General features: G+C 35.7%; 4 protein-coding genes across 6 annotated transcripts; 1 reads left to right on the forward strand and 3 right to left on the reverse strand.

Annotated features, from left to right (window-relative positions):
* The first annotated feature begins 2,621 nt into the window (after window positions 1-2,621).
* Window positions 2,622-5,362, forward strand: LOC133689277 (actin). Its single transcript, XM_062109083.1, has 5 exons — window positions 2,622-2,717; window positions 3,042-3,111; window positions 3,213-3,606; window positions 4,059-4,672; window positions 4,972-5,362. Exons 2-5 carry the CDS (start codon window positions 3,052-3,054, stop codon window positions 5,035-5,037), a joined length of 1,134 nt encoding a protein of 377 aa, XP_061965067.1. The 5' UTR covers window positions 2,622-2,717; window positions 3,042-3,051; the 3' UTR covers window positions 5,038-5,362.
* A 767-nt stretch (window positions 5,363-6,129) lies between these two features.
* LOC133689276 (probable protein phosphatase 2C 68) lies at window positions 6,130-10,328 on the reverse strand. Of its 2 annotated transcripts, XM_062109081.1 has the most exons (5): window positions 10,074-10,328; window positions 9,282-9,604; window positions 8,169-8,533; window positions 6,813-7,049; window positions 6,130-6,724 (listed from the first exon to the last, which is right to left on the reverse strand). In XM_062109081.1, the coding sequence occupies exons 2-5, from the start codon at window positions 9,592-9,594 to the stop codon at window positions 6,455-6,457; spliced, it is 1,185 nt and encodes a 394-aa protein (XP_061965065.1). In that variant the 5' UTR covers window positions 9,595-9,604; window positions 10,074-10,328; the 3' UTR covers window positions 6,130-6,454. The 2 variants fall into 2 exon arrangements, with proteins under 2 accessions (XP_061965065.1, XP_061965066.1); XM_062109082.1 differs by lacking the exon at window positions 10,074-10,328 and having other exon boundaries at window positions 9,282-10,044.
* Window positions 10,329-12,242: 1,914 nt separating this feature from the next.
* LOC133690161 (uncharacterized) lies at window positions 12,243-13,224 on the reverse strand. Its single transcript, XM_062110376.1, has 2 exons — window positions 12,796-13,224; window positions 12,243-12,602 (listed from the first exon to the last, which is right to left on the reverse strand). Exons 1-2 carry the CDS (start codon window positions 13,159-13,161, stop codon window positions 12,513-12,515), a joined length of 456 nt encoding a protein of 151 aa, XP_061966360.1. The 5' UTR covers window positions 13,162-13,224; the 3' UTR covers window positions 12,243-12,512.
* Window positions 13,225-13,897: 673 nt separating this feature from the next.
* Window positions 13,898-19,285, reverse strand: LOC133688888 (DNA polymerase delta small subunit-like). 2 transcript variants are annotated; one of them, XM_062108529.1, is made up of 14 exons: window positions 19,183-19,285; window positions 18,921-19,050; window positions 18,200-18,306; window positions 17,951-18,077; window positions 17,465-17,572; window positions 16,797-16,912; window positions 16,624-16,701; window positions 16,166-16,234; window positions 15,978-16,049; window positions 15,792-15,883; window positions 15,587-15,714; window positions 15,299-15,400; window positions 15,125-15,192; window positions 13,898-14,344 (listed from the first exon to the last, which is right to left on the reverse strand). In XM_062108529.1, the coding sequence occupies exons 1-14, from the start codon at window positions 19,282-19,284 to the stop codon at window positions 14,285-14,287; spliced, it is 1,359 nt and encodes a 452-aa protein (XP_061964513.1). In that variant the 5' UTR covers window position 19,285; the 3' UTR covers window positions 13,898-14,284. The 2 variants fall into 2 exon arrangements, with proteins under 2 accessions (XP_061964513.1, XP_061964512.1); XM_062108528.1 differs by having other exon boundaries at window positions 16,624-16,707.
* Window positions 19,286-19,298: the final 13 nt, after the last annotated feature.

Genomic DNA, 19,298 nt, shown 5'->3' on the forward strand with positions numbered 1-19,298 from the left:
ATAGTTGAAATTCTTGGGTCTGGCAAGCTCTCAGAACCAGTATTCTTGAGTTTAGCTACGTGCTGAGCTCAAGTGGACATGAGTCTAGTAAGCTGTCAGACCCAACATTCTTGGGTTCAACTACGTGTTGAGTCCAAAAAGACATGAGTCTGATAAGTTGTCAAATCCAACATTCTTAAGTTTAGCAATATGTTGATTTCAAACGGGTATGAGTCTAGCGAGCTGTCATACCCAACATTCTTAGGTTTAACAATATGTTGATCCCAAACAGGTATGAGTCTAGCCAGCTGTTAGACCCAACATCTCTCGGTTGAGTTACGTGCTGAGCCCAAATGAGTATAGATCTGGTGAGTTGCTAGATCTAACATCATTGAGATCAGCTAAATACTGAGTTCAGGTGAGCATAAGTCTAGCAAGCTACCAAACCCACCGCCCGTGGGCTAGGCATGATAGCACCCTTGGACTTGGCTGCCCGCTGAGCCTAATTGGACATGAGTCTTACGATCTGTCAAACCCATCATCTTTGGGCTTGGCAGTATGCTAAACGTGAAAGGATAAAGGTTTTGAGATTATTATAGACTTTATGTTGGGCCATAAGGGTTTGTTTGTTTATTCTTATAACTTTTAACATAAAAATTTAATGTTAAGAATATTTATCTCCCTACACCCATGTATAAAAGTCTTTAAAGGACTATATTTCCATCACTATTAATATTGTGTAAGGAATATTGGTTTCTCATTCATGTTGTGTAAAATGATATGCATCCCTCGTTAATGCTATCAGAAGAAAATGACTCTCTAACCTCTCTATTCCGACAAAATCGATAAGGTTTAGAGGCAATAAATACCTCCCTAAACTCTCAGGTAAAGGATTCACAATTTCTATTCTTTAGACATTAATTCTTTTAAATCTTAGAGCATTTATCATAAAAAAAACAAGAAAAAAAACACTATTGTTCTTGTAATTTAAAGTTTATTATCTTGTTTATTGTAATTTTTTACTTAAAAGTTACCGATTTTATCATCTTAGAGTCTTTAAACCCCATCAATTTTATTTTTTTTACAAGTGTTAGGTTTTTTTATCACCAATCATCAACTTTTTAAACTCCGGAGAATGTGGTATTGACATGAAAACATGATTATATATTATCTAAACACCAAAAAAATCTTATCCCTAAGTTTATTAAATTTTAGAACACCATGAATTACAAACACAGAATTGTAGAGACTAATTAAATGTTTTTAATCATTCTTGGCAACTATTTTAAGACATCCGTTAGTGGCTTACGATGGTTAAAGCTCGCCTTTTACATTAAAAAGGAAAATAGAACCACAATTAGCGGACGATTAATCCAAAAGTGACCAGCCACAAATAATCCGTCCCACGTTGTGTTTGTTATGCATAGCACGTCATACGCTTCATTTAGCATGATACAATGTCAACCGTCAGATCCTTGACTGATTCCTCTAGTCAATGACGACTCCGTTGCATTGAAGGCGACAATCGAGGGTGTAACAGACAGGTGATGATGGCCATGACACCACCTGAAAACACAGACCGACATGATCTCCAGAGTCCAGACAGTTGGAAACGGAATGCTGAGTTGGCAATTAATGTTTTTTTCTTTTTTAGGGTTTTTTTAGTCCTTTAACAGAGACTAACTTGCTTCGTGATACAGTAATGAGAGTCCAATAATAATTACTTTTTTAAAATATTATTTATAGAAGTATATTTAAATAATATTTTTTATTTTTAAAATTATTTTTAATATTAACATATTAAAATAATAAAAATATAAATAATAATTTTTTAAAAAATTAATATTTTTAGAAATGCCGTTCAAAATGTAATTTTAAAAACTTACGTATTTCAATTGAGAGGGAATTTTCAGGGATTCTAAACTCAATTTACTACTTGTAATAAAATAAAAAAAGAGGCAAACATTAACAAAGATAATCTAATGGTTTGAGGATGAGAAAAAAACGTAGAATTTCAGCTTAAAATTTCAAATTTTAATAAAAAAATTATATTATTAATTTTTATATAATTTATATGATGGATCTCGAGTAATAGAATAATTGAGTTTTTGTTAAAATAAGATATTTTATGATTTTCTAGAATATTTTTTTTATGAAATCATGATATGGAATAAATATTTAAAAATTATATTTCTTGAAATATGTAAGTTAAATAAATAATATTCATATATGATTGAGTTTTAGGCTTTGTAACATAATATTTTTATTTAAAAAAACCCTCAATATCAACGAACTACCCGTGAAAAGAGAAGAAAATTAGACACCAAAATGAGATAAGCAATGAAACGGTCAAATTGAGATTTGAGAGAGTGGTCAAAAAAATTAAACAAAAACCCACAATTAAAGGCTACAATACCCGAAATGCCCTTGTTTTATGATCCAAGGTTAGAGGAGGCATTACAAGTTTACAACAAATCCCAAGAGCAAATCTGTCCATACGAACAGAACAACTGAAAGTGAGCCAGCTGTTTACACAATGAGCGTGACGAGTCATGGGGTCCGTAGATCAGATACCGAGAACCAACGGCCAAGATCATTTCAAAGAGAATTTGAGGTTCATTTAAGCTGAATTTCATTTGAGGCTGAAATTTCATTTCACATCTTCCCCTTTTTTAAAACCAGAGGGCGGGTACCTTGAACAGACGCCCACACAGAGATCGAATCCAGATTTCTAAACGGTATCTCATTTGAGTTTCATTATTTTCTTTGTTAATCTGGGGTTAGCTTAGAATCCAGCATTATCGATTCAAACAATTAAAAGACTTTATCTTTAAATGTGGGCTAATTCAGTTTTGTAATTCAGCATTGCTAAGGTCTTGATCTTTGATGTGATTTTATCAGAATGAATATTCAGATTTTGATTGTTGCTTGTAAAAAGGAAATGGGATATTCTTAATTCGCTTTATTTTTGGATTTGTTTTTGTCAAAATAGTACATTAGATTGTTGTGATTCCCTATTTTTATAGCATTTTAATGTAAAGTTGGCATTTTTAATGTGGCAGGTGAGAGCAAATGGCAGAAAGTGAAGATATTCAGCCTCTTGTTTGCGACAATGGTACCGGAATGGTCAAGGTATTAAGCTAGATTCATTTGTGATCTATTTTGGAGTTTAAAGATTCGATTCTTAAAGCGATATTGGTAGTGTTTGCTGATTTGGGCTGGAAATTTTTTAGGCTGGGTTTGCCGGAGATGATGCACCAAGGGCTGTTTTTCCTAGCATTGTGGGTCGCCCACGCCACACCGGTGTGATGGTTGGTATGGGTCAAAAGGATGCGTATGTTGGGGATGAGGCACAATCAAAGAGAGGTATTTTGACTTTGAAATACCCAATTGAGCATGGTATTGTTAGCAATTGGGATGATATGGAGAAGATTTGGCATCACACCTTCTACAATGAGCTCCGTGTGGCTCCTGAAGAGCATCCGGTTCTCCTTACAGAAGCTCCTCTTAACCCCAAAGCCAATCGTGAGAAAATGACCCAGATCATGTTTGAGACCTTCAACACTCCCGCAATGTACGTTGCTATCCAGGCTGTCCTTTCCCTTTATGCCAGTGGTCGTACAACTGGTAAGTGATACAATCCATCATGTATCTGCTTTTTGTTCAAATCCATGCATGTTAAAACGTTGTTATTGGCTTATTGCATTGCAAGTTTTCAAAATAAAATGGAGTTGTACTAATTGATTGATAAACAAAATATTTGGGAAAGAAACACATCTAGATCATGAAGAAAAATGAAATGTGTTGGAACTGGTCAAGCCCTCAATACTTCTAACTTGTAAGTTGGCACAACGTATTTCACCCTTTGTCACAACCACAGTTCGTTTTGGAAATTTTATATGATATCTGCTGGGATCATGATCATGAAAACCAAAGAAGTTCCTTTAACAACGAAAACCAAAGAAGTTTCTTCAACAAGCATATAGTTTATCCAGCTTGGTGATTTACATCTGGACCGCTTAATTATATAGATAAATGATATAAATTGATATTTTTCACTATCAATGTGTTTTGGCTAGGTATTGTTCTGGACTCTGGAGATGGTGTGAGTCACACAGTTCCCATCTATGAAGGCTATGCCCTCCCACATGCCATTCTGCGTCTTGACCTGGCAGGCCGTGATCTCACTGATGCCCTAATGAAAATCTTGACTGAACGTGGCTACTCCTTCACCACCACTGCAGAGCGTGAAATTGTAAGGGACATGAAGGAGAAACTAGCCTACATTGCTCTTGATTATGAGCAAGAGCTGGAGACAGCAAAGACCAGCTCATCTGTTGAGAAGAGCTATGAACTTCCAGATGGGCAGGTTATCACCATTGGAGCTGAAAGATTCCGTTGTCCAGAGGTCCTCTTCCAACCATCCATGATAGGGATGGAAGCTGCTGGCATACATGAAACAACATACAATTCTATCATGAAGTGTGATGTCGATATTAGGAAGGATCTCTATGGCAATATTGTTCTCAGTGGTGGCTCTACTATGTTCCCAGGCATTGCTGATAGGATGAGCAAGGAAATTACAGCATTGGCTCCCAGTAGCATGAAGATTAAGGTGGTTGCACCACCAGAAAGGAAGTACAGTGTCTGGATAGGAGGCTCCATTTTGGCATCCCTCAGCACCTTCCAGCAGGTACAGTGTCTATTTCTTATATATTTGGGCAGTAAACAGAAGCGGACTTTAAACCTGATTCTGCACATTTTGATGTCTTCATTGTTATGCCTGTGTTGTATTGTTTAGCATCATTATATGTTAAATGCTTAACAATATGAAATTTTAATTGCAATGATTGGGAGTTACTAGAATAATAGTGAAGCTTCAGATGGACATTAAGTAGTTAGAAGTTATATCTGAATTCATGATCAGGGACGACACTTTTGGACTCTGCTTTTCTAATATGGTTGGAGAAACTTGCTTTCTTTTGAGTGCAGATGTGGATTGCAAAGGCAGAGTATGATGAGTCCGGTCCATCAATTGTCCACAGGAAGTGCTTCTAATCATGCAAAGCAAGAGGCTATTGGTCAAACACATACTTTATACACTTTGTAGTACAAAAGGCTTCTAATCAAGTGGTTGCAAAATTATCTTCTGCATTTCGTTACCTAGTTTGCTCTTTCATCTTGTGTTTTGCTCTGTCAAAGTCTGGACAAAAAAAAATGAGGTCGAGTGGAAACTTCAAGATTTGATTTTGTACTTTGTTATTTGATTTGTAGAAGAGTTGTGGAATCTAACTGATTTGGTTTGGGTTAATTTCGGATTCATTACTTTATTGTTTCTCTAAGAAATTTTTATGAAATAAAACCAAGTATTGATATTCATATACATGTGTACTTGCAACCCAAATGTTCTCTCTGCATCATTGCATGATTACCTTTGGTGGATGAGAATTTTTGTTTGTTTTGTTATTCACTTTCTGGTCAATGTACCAACAAATGCTCGAGTGAATACACACAAAACAAGCAGGGTTTTTATTGATGACATGTTGAAGTCTTCTCAAGGGTAGGAGGAGAAGGAATTGTTATTCTGAGAAAGCGAATGTCCTCAGCTGTTGTTGGTCACTATGAAGTGTTTCTGCGTTTTTCATAAAAAAATCAATTGCTGGAACTTCGAATATAGCAGCTTGTTGATCATATGGTAATGGCGATAGACCCATCAAAAGTGGTGCATGGAGAACTGGCGTTTCTGTAGCATCTCTCAATATAAGGCTCAACAAGAGTGCGATGCTAGCAAGATTTATCTACCTGTGCAATTGAAATGAAAGCTATTCCTGTAGAAAAATATTCAGTGGCACTTGGCTTCTTGTCAGTACATGGAGTGACTCGAAAACCACACAACCATACCAGATGGAGCCATTGCAGCACGAGTGAATTATGGGCAGAACTCAATTTGCATGGAAATGTTTTGAAGCTTAAATGTTACTGTTAGTTGAATGGTACAAAGGTAGGCTTCGAGAATTGTTAACTTCATTCTTAATTATGTCCGCGGATCATGCTGTATAATCATTCATTACTATTGGTTTGAAACAATACGAATCCAATCATTTTGCTCCATTAGGTTGCCATACTTCTACATCAATAGAAGCAAAGAAATTTACCAGACGAACACACTTTTTTATTGATTTATGGCGTGTGAATAGTACAAACTTCAGGTGTATACAGAGCCCACATGTCAAACCCAAAAATCTGTAACTTCCCTCGTAAGAATTTCAACATGGAGCACAGTATCAGAGTGAAGGAAATCAGGCTCGACGGCCCACAAAAACTTGGAAAAGAGAAGGGGGAGGTACCAGCACTATAAGATATAAGATGTTGCAAAAAAAAAAAGAAAAAAAAGGGAACTGACAGCAGAAACTTGCCAAGTTTGCTCCTTTGACTAGGCTACTAGACTGCCCATTTCAAGTGCCCAGATGCTCGTTTAGTTGATGGACCGGGCATGAGCGTCAACTCCTTGAAGAAAGTTAAAGTTTGATGGTCCAACAGTGTCGATAAACCCTCGCACTGACATCTCTGGCACAGGTGTACTATTTCCTAGCAACTCATGGTCTATAAAGATCACAACTACTGTTATATCATCATGAAAAAAACGCCTGACCCCTCTATCAACCTTCTTAAGATCATCATACCTCATCACCCTCTTCCTAGCTGCCATATTTAGAGCTGCTCTTACTAGTCTCCTTGCAATTCCCTAGCATTTAAAGAAAAATAGGAGCAAAATATCAGGGTCTTGAAGTAAAAGGCCAAAAAGAAACTGGGTGCAGTAAGAGAATACATACAGCTCGTGGATTATTGTACACAATCTCCACTGCCTCCTGGTTTGTTAGGTGTTCCCACAGCCCATCGGATGCAAATATGACAAATTTATCATTGGGCCGTAAAACCCTTGAGTATATGGATGGTTCGGATGTTAGCACAGGCCGACGAATGGGTTCAGGGAGGTGAAATCGTGGAAAAGAAGGATCAAGAGAAAACTCAGGCCGCTTCAAGTATGCATCACCTATAGATCTAGATACCTAGGCAATTCAACAAGAGAAACCATATGGAAATATAACTAATTAACACTGGGGAAAATTGACTGATATGCATGGGGTAAACAGAAAAACAAACAGGAAACTAAAAAAGATATTAACTTCATAAATTTGAATCTTGGAAAAAAGGTCCCTTATCTTAAGTAGCTTGCAGAATGAGCATAGCACGTAAGGTATACGTACACATGCAACATATACTCTGAAAGGTTGAGTTTCATTTAGATGATGGTGAAATGGTAAAAGAAAATCTGATACTGCTCTTTTATTCTACAGCTCCCCGGAAGGGGGAATTCCAGAAAAAGGGGCTACCATATTCAGATTCAGATTGTCTCATTATGAGGATGCTTCCAGGCAGCAAACCTCCACTGGTAAACATCAGCTAACCAGGTAATTTTCCTCTTTGAAGTGTCGTGAACTAGGTAAATGTAGAAAATAAAAAATCATAACTGTAACAAGTGACTAGACATATTGCACATAAAGACTCATAATCTTCTAGAATTAGTTTTCCATATGCAACACAGGTTAAGGACATTTAACACTGAAAAGACAGCGAGGCATAGAAATCTACTAGATAAACCATATCCTGCAGAGCCTTATGAAATTTTCCTATTCAATCCATTTGGAATAACCATATAGCCCAGTATCTTAAAAAAAATGCTGCACGTGTATGAATCTGAATATCCCAGATAAATGAATTGCTGGAAAACTGAAAAAGGAAGTGAGAGGGAGGGAGGGATTTTGATAAAGATGAGAATTCCAAACTTCTATTTGTGCCAGTATCTCTATATCATTTTCCAAACTTTTTCAGAAGCATTAGTTAAGCAATCATGAATCAGAATTGTTCATGAATGCAATCCTAGGTAATTAAAATATGGTGACTTTTTTTCTAGCATATGTTATTCTGCATTATGTAAAAAAATGTGAAACCCTCAGCTAGACAATGAAAAATTATAAACACCAAAATTTGTATCCACTTGCTGAAGGAAGCAGGGCATTTTCCAGATTGAAGTACAACTTTAAGAGAAAATGAATTGAAGAGACAGTGAATATGCATCATAATTTCAAAGTGAGAAGGCAGTTAATATCATAAGAATAGAAGCAAACCTGAATAATGCCTTTGATTCGCCACACTCCATGCTTCATAACAACAATATGTGAATCATCTGGATGCAAGGATTTTAGTTCTTGTCTAACCTCTTCCATACTAGCATTATGATCCCTGGTCAACTGCTCGGCAACTATCTTATTCGATCTACCTAAAGAGCCAATTACAGCTCGAGAATCACCGAGATTAGCAACAAATAATGTCCCTCTCCAGATGACTCCAACCAAGCAACAAGATCCAACTGCTGCAATCAATGGTTTTATTCCACATGACCTACGGACAAGAGTAAGAAACCCATCCTCAGTTGAAGAGACGGCACTTCTAAGGATTTCTTCAGAGATGGTTCCTCTTTCTCTGGCATGCCCTACAAAGCAATAATTGCTTATGGTTCATCACATAGAGAATGTTGTCTGGAAAAGCATTAAATAGAATACATGTCGTAAGAGTTTCTACACTGAAAGCATTATTTACTTCCTTTTCCGTAGTTATTTTCCCAAAAACAAATAATGGGTGACGAGCTACCACACAATGGACTATATTCAATTTTGGTAATCAACTATCATCTAGCAAATCAAGCAAACAGAGAAACAGACATGCACAAAACTACAGAGCAGGCTGAAGAAGCATCAATCCACATAACCATCATAATGAAAACCACTCTTACCAGTTACCATAGATCTTCAAGAGTTTGCCTTACAATACTAAACTTAACCACACAAACTAATGTAAAAACAGCAACACTAGAAGTAGTTGACATCGGCAACAATCACTCAAAAGAAATCAATTCGACTCACAAGAAAACAATAATTAAATTCATAGAGAATCCAATCAGATTGTATCAAAGAGATGTCCAAATTCCTTCAAATTAGCACCAGCTACAAAAGTAAACAGATTCACCTAGTCAAACCCCATACTTACAATCAATTCCACCAAAAAGCCAATAAAACTAACATACAAAATCCAAACTTGTTCTAAAGCATATAAAATCAATTCACATCACATTAGCATCACACGTAAAACTACTAATCATACAACAAAAGTCAATTCAACTCAACAACCAAGCACATGAACAAACCTGAAAATTCACAAAAAAAGAAGAAAAAAAAACTCACTCATGAGATTTAAGAACAAATGGTCAGATATGAACCGAGACGCATCAGGTCCACCATGACCATCATAAACACCAATAAAAGTAGCATCACGACCACTCTCTACTTGACTATGATCTTCAATAACCTCATTGGCTTGAACCACAGCAAAAGAGAACTCTCCAAAAGAGTGTTTCTCAAGGTCTCTAGACCATAGAAGAGAGTCGCCAGTAGTAGAATCATCATCATCATTTAAAATGTCATCCTTGCTCATACGTGCATATTGCCTCCCCGGTCTCCAACAAGCCATTGCTATTCTTGTTAGCCACGACAACATCCCTCATTTCCTGTTGAGAAACAAAACAAAACCCACTTTTTTTAATAAAAAAAAATAAACCGTTTGGCCTTGATATTGTATAGATTGAGAGTTTTCAAGATTTGGGTCAATAAAGATTCGAGCTTCGAGACAGAAACCTCGAAAGAAAGGGGTCAAAGCAAGGCAATGTAAAGAGAACTGTGAGATTTTAATAATTCAAGAACAAGAAACAATAAAAGATTGATGGCTCATGTTGGGGAGACTGGGAGTGAGAGTGAAGAGTGAAAAAATTTGCAGACTTTGGCTGAGAGAGAGAGAGAGAGACTGGAGAAAGATCTGGACTTTGGACAGTTAAGACGAAAAAGAGAGAGTTGCAGAGGGGAAAGTTGACAATGGGTTTGTTTTTTTTGTTTGTTTTTTTCTCTCTTCTTCTACTACTTCTCTGTTTTTAATAATTATTATTATTATTAAAAGAGACAAGAGAGCAGAAGTCCACTTACCTTTGGTCTTCTTCTTCAAAACTTGAACTAAAATTGTAAACATCTAAAGGCTATACTTTGCTTACAGATTGCTGGGGAGTGATGAACCTTGTATGAGAAAAATTGTATGGGCTCACTTAGTGCTGTAGCCTCCTTGTATGAAATGAAAGATACTGTATTCATTTCGGCAAGTCCCTTTAATAAGGGAAATCACCTTTTATAAGATTTCGACCTTTGATAAGATTTCAGCCTGTCGAGTAGTGAAAACTTATCAATTTGGTTGAATTGTACGGGAATATGATGGATTTTTAATTTTTAGAAATATATTAATATATTTTTTTTATTTTTAAAAATTATTTTTAATACTATCATATTAGAATAATTCAAAAATATAAAAAAATTAATTTAAAAAAAAACATTAAATTTTAATGAAACACCATTTAAATCTAAAAAGATAATCTAGATTGTCTATTTATTACAATAATCCACAAAAGCAAAAATGTTATAAATCTATGGCAATAAAATTCACTAGCAAAAATCTACAAGTGATCATTAGAGTGGTTATAAAGATGCAAACACTTTACTCAAACCCTAACCATTATAGCAAATCATTAGTATTAAACTAGTTTTGGTAAGGTTTTAGCACCTAATACATCATTGTGATCCTTAATCATTTGCAAGCTATGGACCAAACAAGCAATTTAGATGATGGGAGTGAGGATGCTCTATGCTAGTTAATAAGTAACATATTCTCTTCAGTTCAAGATGGTAAAAATCCAAGTCTCTCTTGGCTCTCATGGCGGCCTCTGCATTTCACAGAATCAAATAAGAAAAAGGGTCCTGGGAAGTGGAGAAGAAGGGAGGGGGTGATAAGCACAACATGGCCAAGGCAATCTTGACCATCCAATCCAATGAAATGGCTTGATATAAGACGTGTGTGATTGAGTAGGTGGAATGGCAATTACAACTTTGCTGTTCGTATTAATAGAGGGGAGGAAGATAAGCAAGTGTTGTAGAGGCAAGTTCTTTTCCATAATCTAAAGGTTAGGGCAAACACTTGAGACATGTGACATTGGGCTCTTTTGGATCACATGACTGTCATTGTATTTTGGTTTCTTACCTGCAAATCTCCTCCAATCCATTTCTAACTAAGAGTTGCCAACAATATCATTGCAATAAAAGATATGGTTGATTTCTTCACTGTACATTATCAGATGAAAAAGGGTTTTGTTTTTTGCTTGAAAATATACTCCTAGGTGTGGTGTGGTGACGACTTTCAAAATAGAAAAGTAGGCTCTAGCCCTTTTATAGGTCTAATCTAGGCTAGCTACCAGCGATTTGTCGATGTTCTTGCCTTAGACTTAGGTGATATCTAGCCTAGCTACCAGCGATTCGTCGATGCACTTTGCCTTAGGTGAGGAGTTATATATGACTTGGGTGAATGGAGCAAAGAACTAACCACTGGATCAAGTAAGAAGTGGTGAAAAAGAGACATGAACTTATTATTGCTGAGATCGTGTAATTAGCATCTTCTGATCTTTTCATGGCCCATCAATTTGATTTGATAACGTATAAGATTTGCTGATGTATTGATTAATAACATATGTTATTTGGATGCACTTTAAGGGTATTTGACAGTGTGATAGCGGTTGCTTTTTAAATAATTTTTTGTGTCGAAATATATGTTAATGATTTTTTTTTATTTTTTAAAAATTATTTTTGACATCAGCATATCAAAACAATTAAAAATATACAAATCATATTAAATTTTAATAAAAAAAATAATTTTTTTAAGTACATGATTTGCACCGCGTTTCCAAATATATACTCGTTGGACTCCTTGTACATGTATTCTATACCCATCTCATCAAATAATAATAATAAAAAGAAGATAGTGTCATCGTACATGAAAATATATCCCCCAAAACCTAGTGGCAGTCACTGATCATGTGTTGTTCTGTGTTTTTTGGAGGATGTTAGAGTATGTAATGTGATGTAGTTCTGTGTTGTTTTTTAGGGTGATGGAGTATATATTTTAAATTATATATTATGATTTAAAATATTTTTTATTTAAAAATATATTAAAATAATATTTTTTTAATTTTAAAAAATTATTTTAACTTTATATTTCAAAGAACACGGTTTGAAGTGCTATGCAGACCGTAACTGATGCAATTGGCAAGAAAGATATAAGATGTAGGAAGATTTCTTGATTATCTCGCCTACTTATTATTACATTCTCACAGTAGTTTCTGTAGCGAAGACAACCAGAGGAAAAAATATACAAGCAAGATTGATCGACTTGGAATTTAGCTCAAAGCTTGAAAATTAATATGAGTAAAAAAGAAATGTGTAAATTTGATGTTTGTATTAACAAAAATTAAACCTCCTTTTCTCTCTGTTTATCTTTTTTTTTTTTAAGATCATATTTAAATAACTGTTATTTAAATATACCACGAGCTAGATTATATCGTTAATCAAACGCCTGTGTCGATTGTAATGCTTCTCCAAGAGTACTTTTGAGGCTCCTTCTACAGTCCTGCGCCATGTCTGCATTGTAAGAAGTTTTGATTAGCAAAAAAAAACATGTGGATTCAGATTCGAGCTAACAACACGAATTAAAATTTACATGTCTCGAAATTTTTTTTTTAAAAAATAATTAAATTTTCGAGAACGCTATTAATAGTTGATGAGATATTGCTCTAATGATGAATGACTGGAGAATAGCAGGAGAACGTCTCACCTTTTCAATGGAAGCCAAGAGTGACTTGCTCTTGGTATCCCTTGCTTTGAGCTGTAACCTTCCGATCCCAAGTTGCCTCAGCAATACAGATTTCCTTGTCACCGGAGGAAGAAGTGACCTCCTCTCCACTAAGCTGGAACTCGACTTATAATGTGATGGACTTTCGCATAAATTACCGCTTTCGAGATCCCTTCTTGTCTTCCTCCTTTTTCTCCTTTTTAACACCCTTGCCAGCTCCAATTTCTTAGCCTCATTAGCATCATCATCACTCATTTCTTCTGCAAATTTCCTCAGCAACTCATCCGAAGATTTCTTGGTTACATGTTGAACTGTAGTACTACTAGAGTTATTATCAGCAGTGACCATTTTGAAGAGAGAGAGAGAGAGAGAGAGGAAGAGGGTGATTGAGAGATAAGAGGGGTATGTTATGGTGACAGGGAAATGTGTATATATGGAGGAGCTGGTTTTGTAGGGTAGTGACTTTGGTGTTATGTGAGAAATGGACCGTTGAGAAAGAGGGATGATTTGAATAATTGAAATAGAAAATATAGCCGTTAGAGAAGGGAATAATGGGGCTAACGGGACAATAAATTGGCAGTGACATGGGATTTATTAGTGCATCACAATGATAAGATTTACATTAATTCCAACTTCGGCTAGAAATGCGCGCCACCCATGTTCTTGCTGATAAAATTGTCAGTAGCAAGGTTGGGTTTTTTACTTTTTTTTGTTTTTACTAAGAGAAGGGAATGGAACATGTAATAAGAATCGGGCTGCCCATGATTTGAGATTTGACAGGATGGGCTTGCTTAGCAGGAATTGTTTTGTGCCACCCAATTGATTTATCGAACGCTACTAAAGTTGATTCATGGACTATTCCATGCAAATGAGACTGCCATAAAAATGCCTTCGCACACAACGTTTCATCGGTGAAGTGCTTTGAGTAGAGGAAAGAGCTCATTGAGCGCTAGTTCCATTTTGTGAAATGATTATTATCATCATGTTGAATGATGGAGGGCCTTTTATGAATTCATGGCTACAGAAGTTGTCATAATGTTCATCTAGACCTAAGCAGCTCAAGTCCACCCTCAAAAGAGGGAGATTTATGAAACTAAAACTATAATCATGAAGCTCAATTGTGCCCTGAAAAACAAGAGTTTAGACAATGACAATACCTACACCATTCCTTTTTGGTCCCGCAATGCGTCCTGGAATTTTAAGTTCAGAGAGGTTGAACTACATTTCAAAATATACAAGACCTACATACAATTCACAAGAAGGCCCGCCAAAATTACAAACATCCTGCAAGAAAGAAATACCGTCTAGGCAGTTGGAAAACCTGCTGGCAGATACACATCTTCCGATGGAGATTATGTATAGTCCAATTAATCTACTGGTGGCAGGCTTCAGACAGTGCATTAGGCAGTGATAACGTCCTAGCAGTTCTAGTCCCTTCAGTAATACAGATATCATACATCATAGAACGTTTTTATGGGCTGAATTGAGCACCAAAACTGAGAGTATGGCATTCCAGATTTCTCAGATTAAGCTGCAAAACGTATGAAAATTACTGTTAATGGCAAACATTGTTGAAAGAAAAAGTTTAAAGAAAGAAACAGAAAAGAAGAAAAGGTGCACACTTTGTGCTCCCTATCTCACAACACTTGAGTAATGAAACTACATTCTTGTGCCCATTTCTAACTATTAACCTCTCTTATCATTCCTTGGTTAGTTTCCCTACTAAACGAATGAACCAAAATTTAAAATGTTAAAAGGATTGGTAATCAGAGGCCGTGTTCAAGCAGAACTACAATGTAATATAGTTTCATGTATCTAATCTAGAGTCATTTTAACATTGTTATTAGCAGTGTAATAATTGTTGTCCCATCAAATCCATCTCTTGCTTTCATCTTTCTGATAAACTTATTGAGTAAACAAAAATAAAGCAACTTAACAATCCTAAAATGGAGGTTAAATGATTCAATCTTTCATCTTTCTGACAATAGACGTATCTTCTCTCTTTTTTAAAATTTTAACATAAGCGTTTTTCACATCCTCTCCTAAAAGAAAAAACAGAAGATCCACAATGCTGACGACAACTGGTTTGCAATGGAGGCTTTGTTGTTGTTGTAAAACAAATGAAACAAAAAGATAAGTAAATCAGAAAGAAGAGGAATTACATATCTTCCAAACCCAGGAAAAGAACAAAATGCACGACATGGATCCACATGTAATCATGCATGCTAAAAGTTTGCATAACAAAGTTCAGGTATGGTTATTTCCGATCCTTGAATAACTTTGAGCATTATAATAACATAAAAAAACTTACCACAACCGCAATTCCAGTATCACAGAATTTAGGAATGGAAATAAGTCTCACCAACTGCCCTTCTGAACCTGCAATTTAATTCAACATTAAATCTAACTGTAAATTGAAGAAAATTCAACTACATATTAGATCTGTTTTTCCTTATTTATTATGTATGAGTTAATGAGAGAATACCGTTTAAAATGCGAGTTCCATATTTATCTTGGTTACCAAGGAAGTAAACATGCGGACAGCTCTCAATCAAAAAAGGATCCTTATCAGTGAAAGGATAACAACCTGAAAGACATTGATAAGAGTGGATTCTTGAACTAGGAGCTCATGGAAGAAATCAGAATTTTAATTGCATGTATTCCTGTTCTCTTTGTTTGAATATAGTGTTATCTAAGTTTTCAAACAATCAAGCTAACATAAGAAAAATGAAAAATGAAAAATGAATTGCCAAATCATAGCAGGTGCTTCTACCGAGTGTGTTAGGTGCTGTTGGTGCCAGATGCCTCCACTTTAATGTCCTTTCCATAAATTCAAGCTCATCCCTTGCTTCCGAATACTTTTTCAGATCATCAATGTTCTGGCCTGATGTTCCAAGAAACCTGAAACAGACCAAAAAAATTGTCAAAATGCATCTAATTATCACAATTCATTGTTGAATTATGCACTCATTTCTTACCTGACACCATCAAGCTCAAAACAATGAGGATTAGTACACAAATTAAAAGTGTTATAAGTTCTTGATCCAGGAAAAAGGCATCTGTTCAAAGGCTGAAAAGAAATGAATAGAGAAAAAAATCTTTCAATTTGAAGTGAGGATGTACAGAAATTCCCAAAAGAAGGAAAAAGATAAGAAAGGGCAAACCTGTTGAGGTAAAGCAAAGTTTGCTGGATCATTAGATCCTGGCATGATATCCACAGACACACCTGCAGCAATCTAAACAGAGGTTTTAAACAATGAGACCATGACAAACAGATCCAAAAGAAAGACAAAATGGGAGAAAAAAAGGTAAATAAAAGTTGTTAGTTATTAGTCAAAATAACAAAAACAACCTGAGTCAACAAAATATCCAGCTCTTGAACTGGTTCAGAAAGCCTAGATTGATCCTTTGAAGCCAAATTCTGCCAAAATGACCAAGGGACAAAAAATTGTTTAGGTGACATGATATTAAAAAATCCCATTAAATATTTGAGCCCATAAAGCAAATTATTTACATGTTTTTAATTCTAATAATAGTTGGTTAGTATGCTCTCTCTCTCCCTCTCCTCCAGACATTAATATCTCATTCAGGTTTAATCAACGTTGCAAAAATAGCATCGCTACCATCGGGGAATCTACTTCTAACATCCAAGCAGAGCACTAGCTTTCACTTTTGCACCACTTCAAACAGGTAAGAAAATACAAAGACAATAGCACAGAGCATCTTATGAAAAGATGAGACAAGAATTGAAAAGGAGAACTTCAGAACTGAACATGCACAAAGTAGACAGAAAAGATATAAAACCGTTACCTGTCCATTTAGAAGACCAGATGGAATTTCCACTGAATTACCTGCAAACACAACATGAACTATCTCTGCCGCAATACCCTGTTCCTGGTCATTTAAGGATTTTAAGTATGCAAGATAAGCAGCAGAACAACCTTTGCGAGGGGGAGGAAAAAAGACAAAGAAACTGTAAAAACCTGATCATCTCCCAGATGTCCTGTTATATGATCCACAAGAAGTTGAAATTGGAGAGGATTTGATGTGCTGCTTCCAACACTTACCCCAGAAACAAAAACAACATACTTGTCCTCTCCTGTGAATAATAAGTGCCAGGTCTAAAAGACAATTTGACTTCTGAAAGAAGAGTAAAAGGAGGGGCTCCCAAAAGATGACATGGTAAATGGAGTCCAAATATCGAACTTAAGAATGGACAAAGTCTACTCTGTTCGAATGGGCATTAAGTGATTCATCTACAAAGGAAGCAACTTGAAATTCCCATTTGGCGTTTCAACAGCTAACTAGGTGTTCGGTCGACATTTTTATGATCTTTCAAGTAATATTTTGTGAAATTAGTCCCAGATGCATTTCTCATATGTTACAATCCCTTGTAACAAAAACTCCATGCCAATTCCAAAATACTTTTGTCTATATAATCTGTTTTCTGTTAATTTCAAATTTTCTGCAGTTGTATGTAATTCTTTTACTTCTAAAGCACGTATAGATGACGATGACAATGCAGATGAATACATCTTCAAAAAGACTTAATGAATAAGGATGTGATAACCAAGAAACAGAAAGATTTGTATATATCTGATCCAAGTAGAAATCATGAATATGGATGCCAGAAATATAATTTATATCATACTTGATTTAAGTTGGGGCTCTATTTGTGGTGCTAAACCAGCTTCAAAGACATCTAGAACCAAAAAGTCACCAGCAGTAGTCTCCTTTCCATGCAAAGCAACAACACCACCTATCAAATGCATCATATCAATGTGAAACCGGTTTGTGAGACAAATAAAATATTCAAAATCATATTGCTCAAAAGGTTGTGGAAAACAAGTGCTTCCATTAGAACTATTCCTACTAGTCATCCACACAATTCCAGTCCAACCACAGATTCATCATTAAATACAAAAGCATGAGGAGACCGAAATTATTACCACACGATTTTCATGTCATAGAAAGATAATGCTTGACAAAAACATGAACACAACAACTGGAAAAAACAGTGATTAAGCAGGCTTTACCAATTTGTTCCTGAAAAAAAAAAAGTTGTGCCTCTCTAATAGCTGCCAAGAAACTGCATTTGACCTCACAAGAATTTATTATTTTTGTACATGAGAGGTACCTGTAACATATTTTGAAGGTGAAAGCACGGTGCCACCAAGCTTAACTCTTCCACTTTCATCTTCCAAAACCAAATGATCATCCGGATGCATGAAGTTATGAGGCTTGACAAGAGGCACTGCAGATCTCTGCACGTTGCACTCAAGTCTAAAAAATCAAACACCCTTGCAACGTACAATTTCTTTCTCAATTTCAAGAAAAAAAGATATAAATGACAACGTCATGAAATTCATTATTAACAACCAAATACCTCCTTAGAATATTCATCAAGGACACAAGGTTTAAGTTTCATGTGCTTGTACAGGGTCCCAACAATGATGCATTCCTTGCCTTCTTCCAACCCCAAAACCGTACAAACTACAACAAAAAGAAGCTGGTCAATAAAGACCACTCCATGCATCTTCTAACAATGTCACATCATCACATCGTTAAGAATCCAAACTACCTACATCCAAGACCTTTACAAATGAGGGAAAAGAAGAAATTGAAAAATACACCACTCAGGAAATTTACCAACACCATGTACAATTGGCCTCTGTCAATCAACATAGTAAACCTCACAACAATTCCATTGAAATCCTAGGAGCAATTACAAAAAGATAAAATTTCCAAATTTTCTATGAAATAAATCAACAAAAACCAACAAAAAAATAGACCAAAACCCTAAGCCCTAAATACCACCATAACCTACAGATTCCCTCTTACCTACCAACCAATCAGCAAAATAATAAGAAACCCACATACAACCCCCACTTTACTCTAGAAGACAACTCAGTTAAAAAATAAAATGCTCTAAGAGAAACATATCAGAAATTACTCCCTCCTCACCACCACCAAAATTACAACACTAAATGCCATAAGTAAGCTAAAAACACAAACAAATCAAACACACATCACCTAATCAAACAAAAAAGCAAACTTTAACTTCAATTCAACAAGGGGAAAAAAAGGAAAGAAAGAAAGAGAGGTACCAGGGACATGGGGTTTCCAATGGGTAACGAGAGAGTAAAGCAGAGTTCTCATCAAGTGAAGACGAGCAAAGTATATTTGACTATATTGCTGGCCTCTATAGGTCTCGTTTTGAATATCAAAGGTCTCATCCTGCAATTTTAGCAATTATAAGTTCACACTTCCTAGAAAACAAAAGGAAAAAGAAAGAAACTAATAATATTTTTGGGACATAAAAGAAACTGAAGAAGAATGAGAAAGAAACAGATAATGGGAAATAGCGACCAGAGATTGGTAAGTAGAATGCTTTCTCTGGATATTTTTCTCTCTGTCGATTTCCATTCCAGTCATGGCGGGAAAACAGAAACAAGTAGCGGCAGCAGCCATCACTGAGATTAACA

The sequence above is a fragment of the Populus nigra genome, chromosome 3 (genome assembly GCF_951802175.1).
Source record: "Populus nigra chromosome 3, ddPopNigr1.1, whole genome shotgun sequence".
Classification (NCBI taxonomy): Eukaryota; Viridiplantae; Streptophyta; class Magnoliopsida; order Malpighiales; family Salicaceae; genus Populus; species Populus nigra.

What these genes read in the sequence shown, in the direction of transcription:
- LOC133689277 (XM_062109083.1), top strand. Translation starts at nt 3,052, where the DNA reads ATGGCAGAAAGTGAAGATATTCAGCCTCTTGTTTGCGACAATGGTACC. An exon ending in ATGGTACCGGAATGGTCAAG is followed by an intron (nt 3,112 to 3,212) that starts GTATTAAGCTAG and finishes GAAATTTTTTAG; the next exon opens with GCTGGGTTTGCCGGAGATGA. An exon ending in TGCCAGTGGTCGTACAACTG is followed by an intron (nt 3,607 to 4,058) that starts GTAAGTGATACA and finishes TGTTTTGGCTAG; the next exon opens with GTATTGTTCTGGACTCTGGA.
- LOC133689276 (XM_062109081.1), bottom strand. Translation starts at nt 9,594, where the DNA reads ATGTTGTCGTGGCTAACAAGAATAGCAATGGCTTGTTGGAGACCGGGG. An exon ending in GAATCAAAGGCATTATTCAG is followed by an intron (nt 7,050 to 8,168) that starts GTTTGCTTCTAT and finishes TGAATTGCCTAG; the next exon opens with GTATCTAGATCTATAGGTGA. An exon ending in TGTACAATAATCCACGAGCT is followed by an intron (nt 6,725 to 6,812) that starts GTATGTATTCTC and finishes TTTAAATGCTAG; the next exon opens with GGAATTGCAAGGAGACTAGT.
- LOC133690161 (XM_062110376.1), bottom strand. Translation starts at nt 13,161, where the DNA reads ATGGTCACTGCTGATAATAACTCTAGTAGTACTACAGTTCAACATGTA. An exon ending in TCTTGGCTTCCATTGAAAAG is followed by an intron (nt 12,603 to 12,795) that starts GTGAGACGTTCT and finishes CTTACAATGCAG; the next exon opens with ACATGGCGCAGGACTGTAGA.
- LOC133688888 (XM_062108528.1), bottom strand. Translation starts at nt 19,284, where the DNA reads ATGGCTGCTGCCGCTACTTGTTTCTGTTTTCCCGCCATGACTGGAATG. An exon ending in ACCTTCAAAATATGTTACAG is followed by an intron (nt 17,573 to 17,950) that starts GTACCTCTCATG and finishes TGCATTTGATAG; the next exon opens with GTGGTGTTGTTGCTTTGCAT. An exon ending in ATACTGGAATTGCGGTTGTG is followed by an intron (nt 14,345 to 15,124) that starts GTAAGTTTTTTT and finishes TACGTTTTGCAG; the next exon opens with CTTAATCTGAGAAATCTGGA.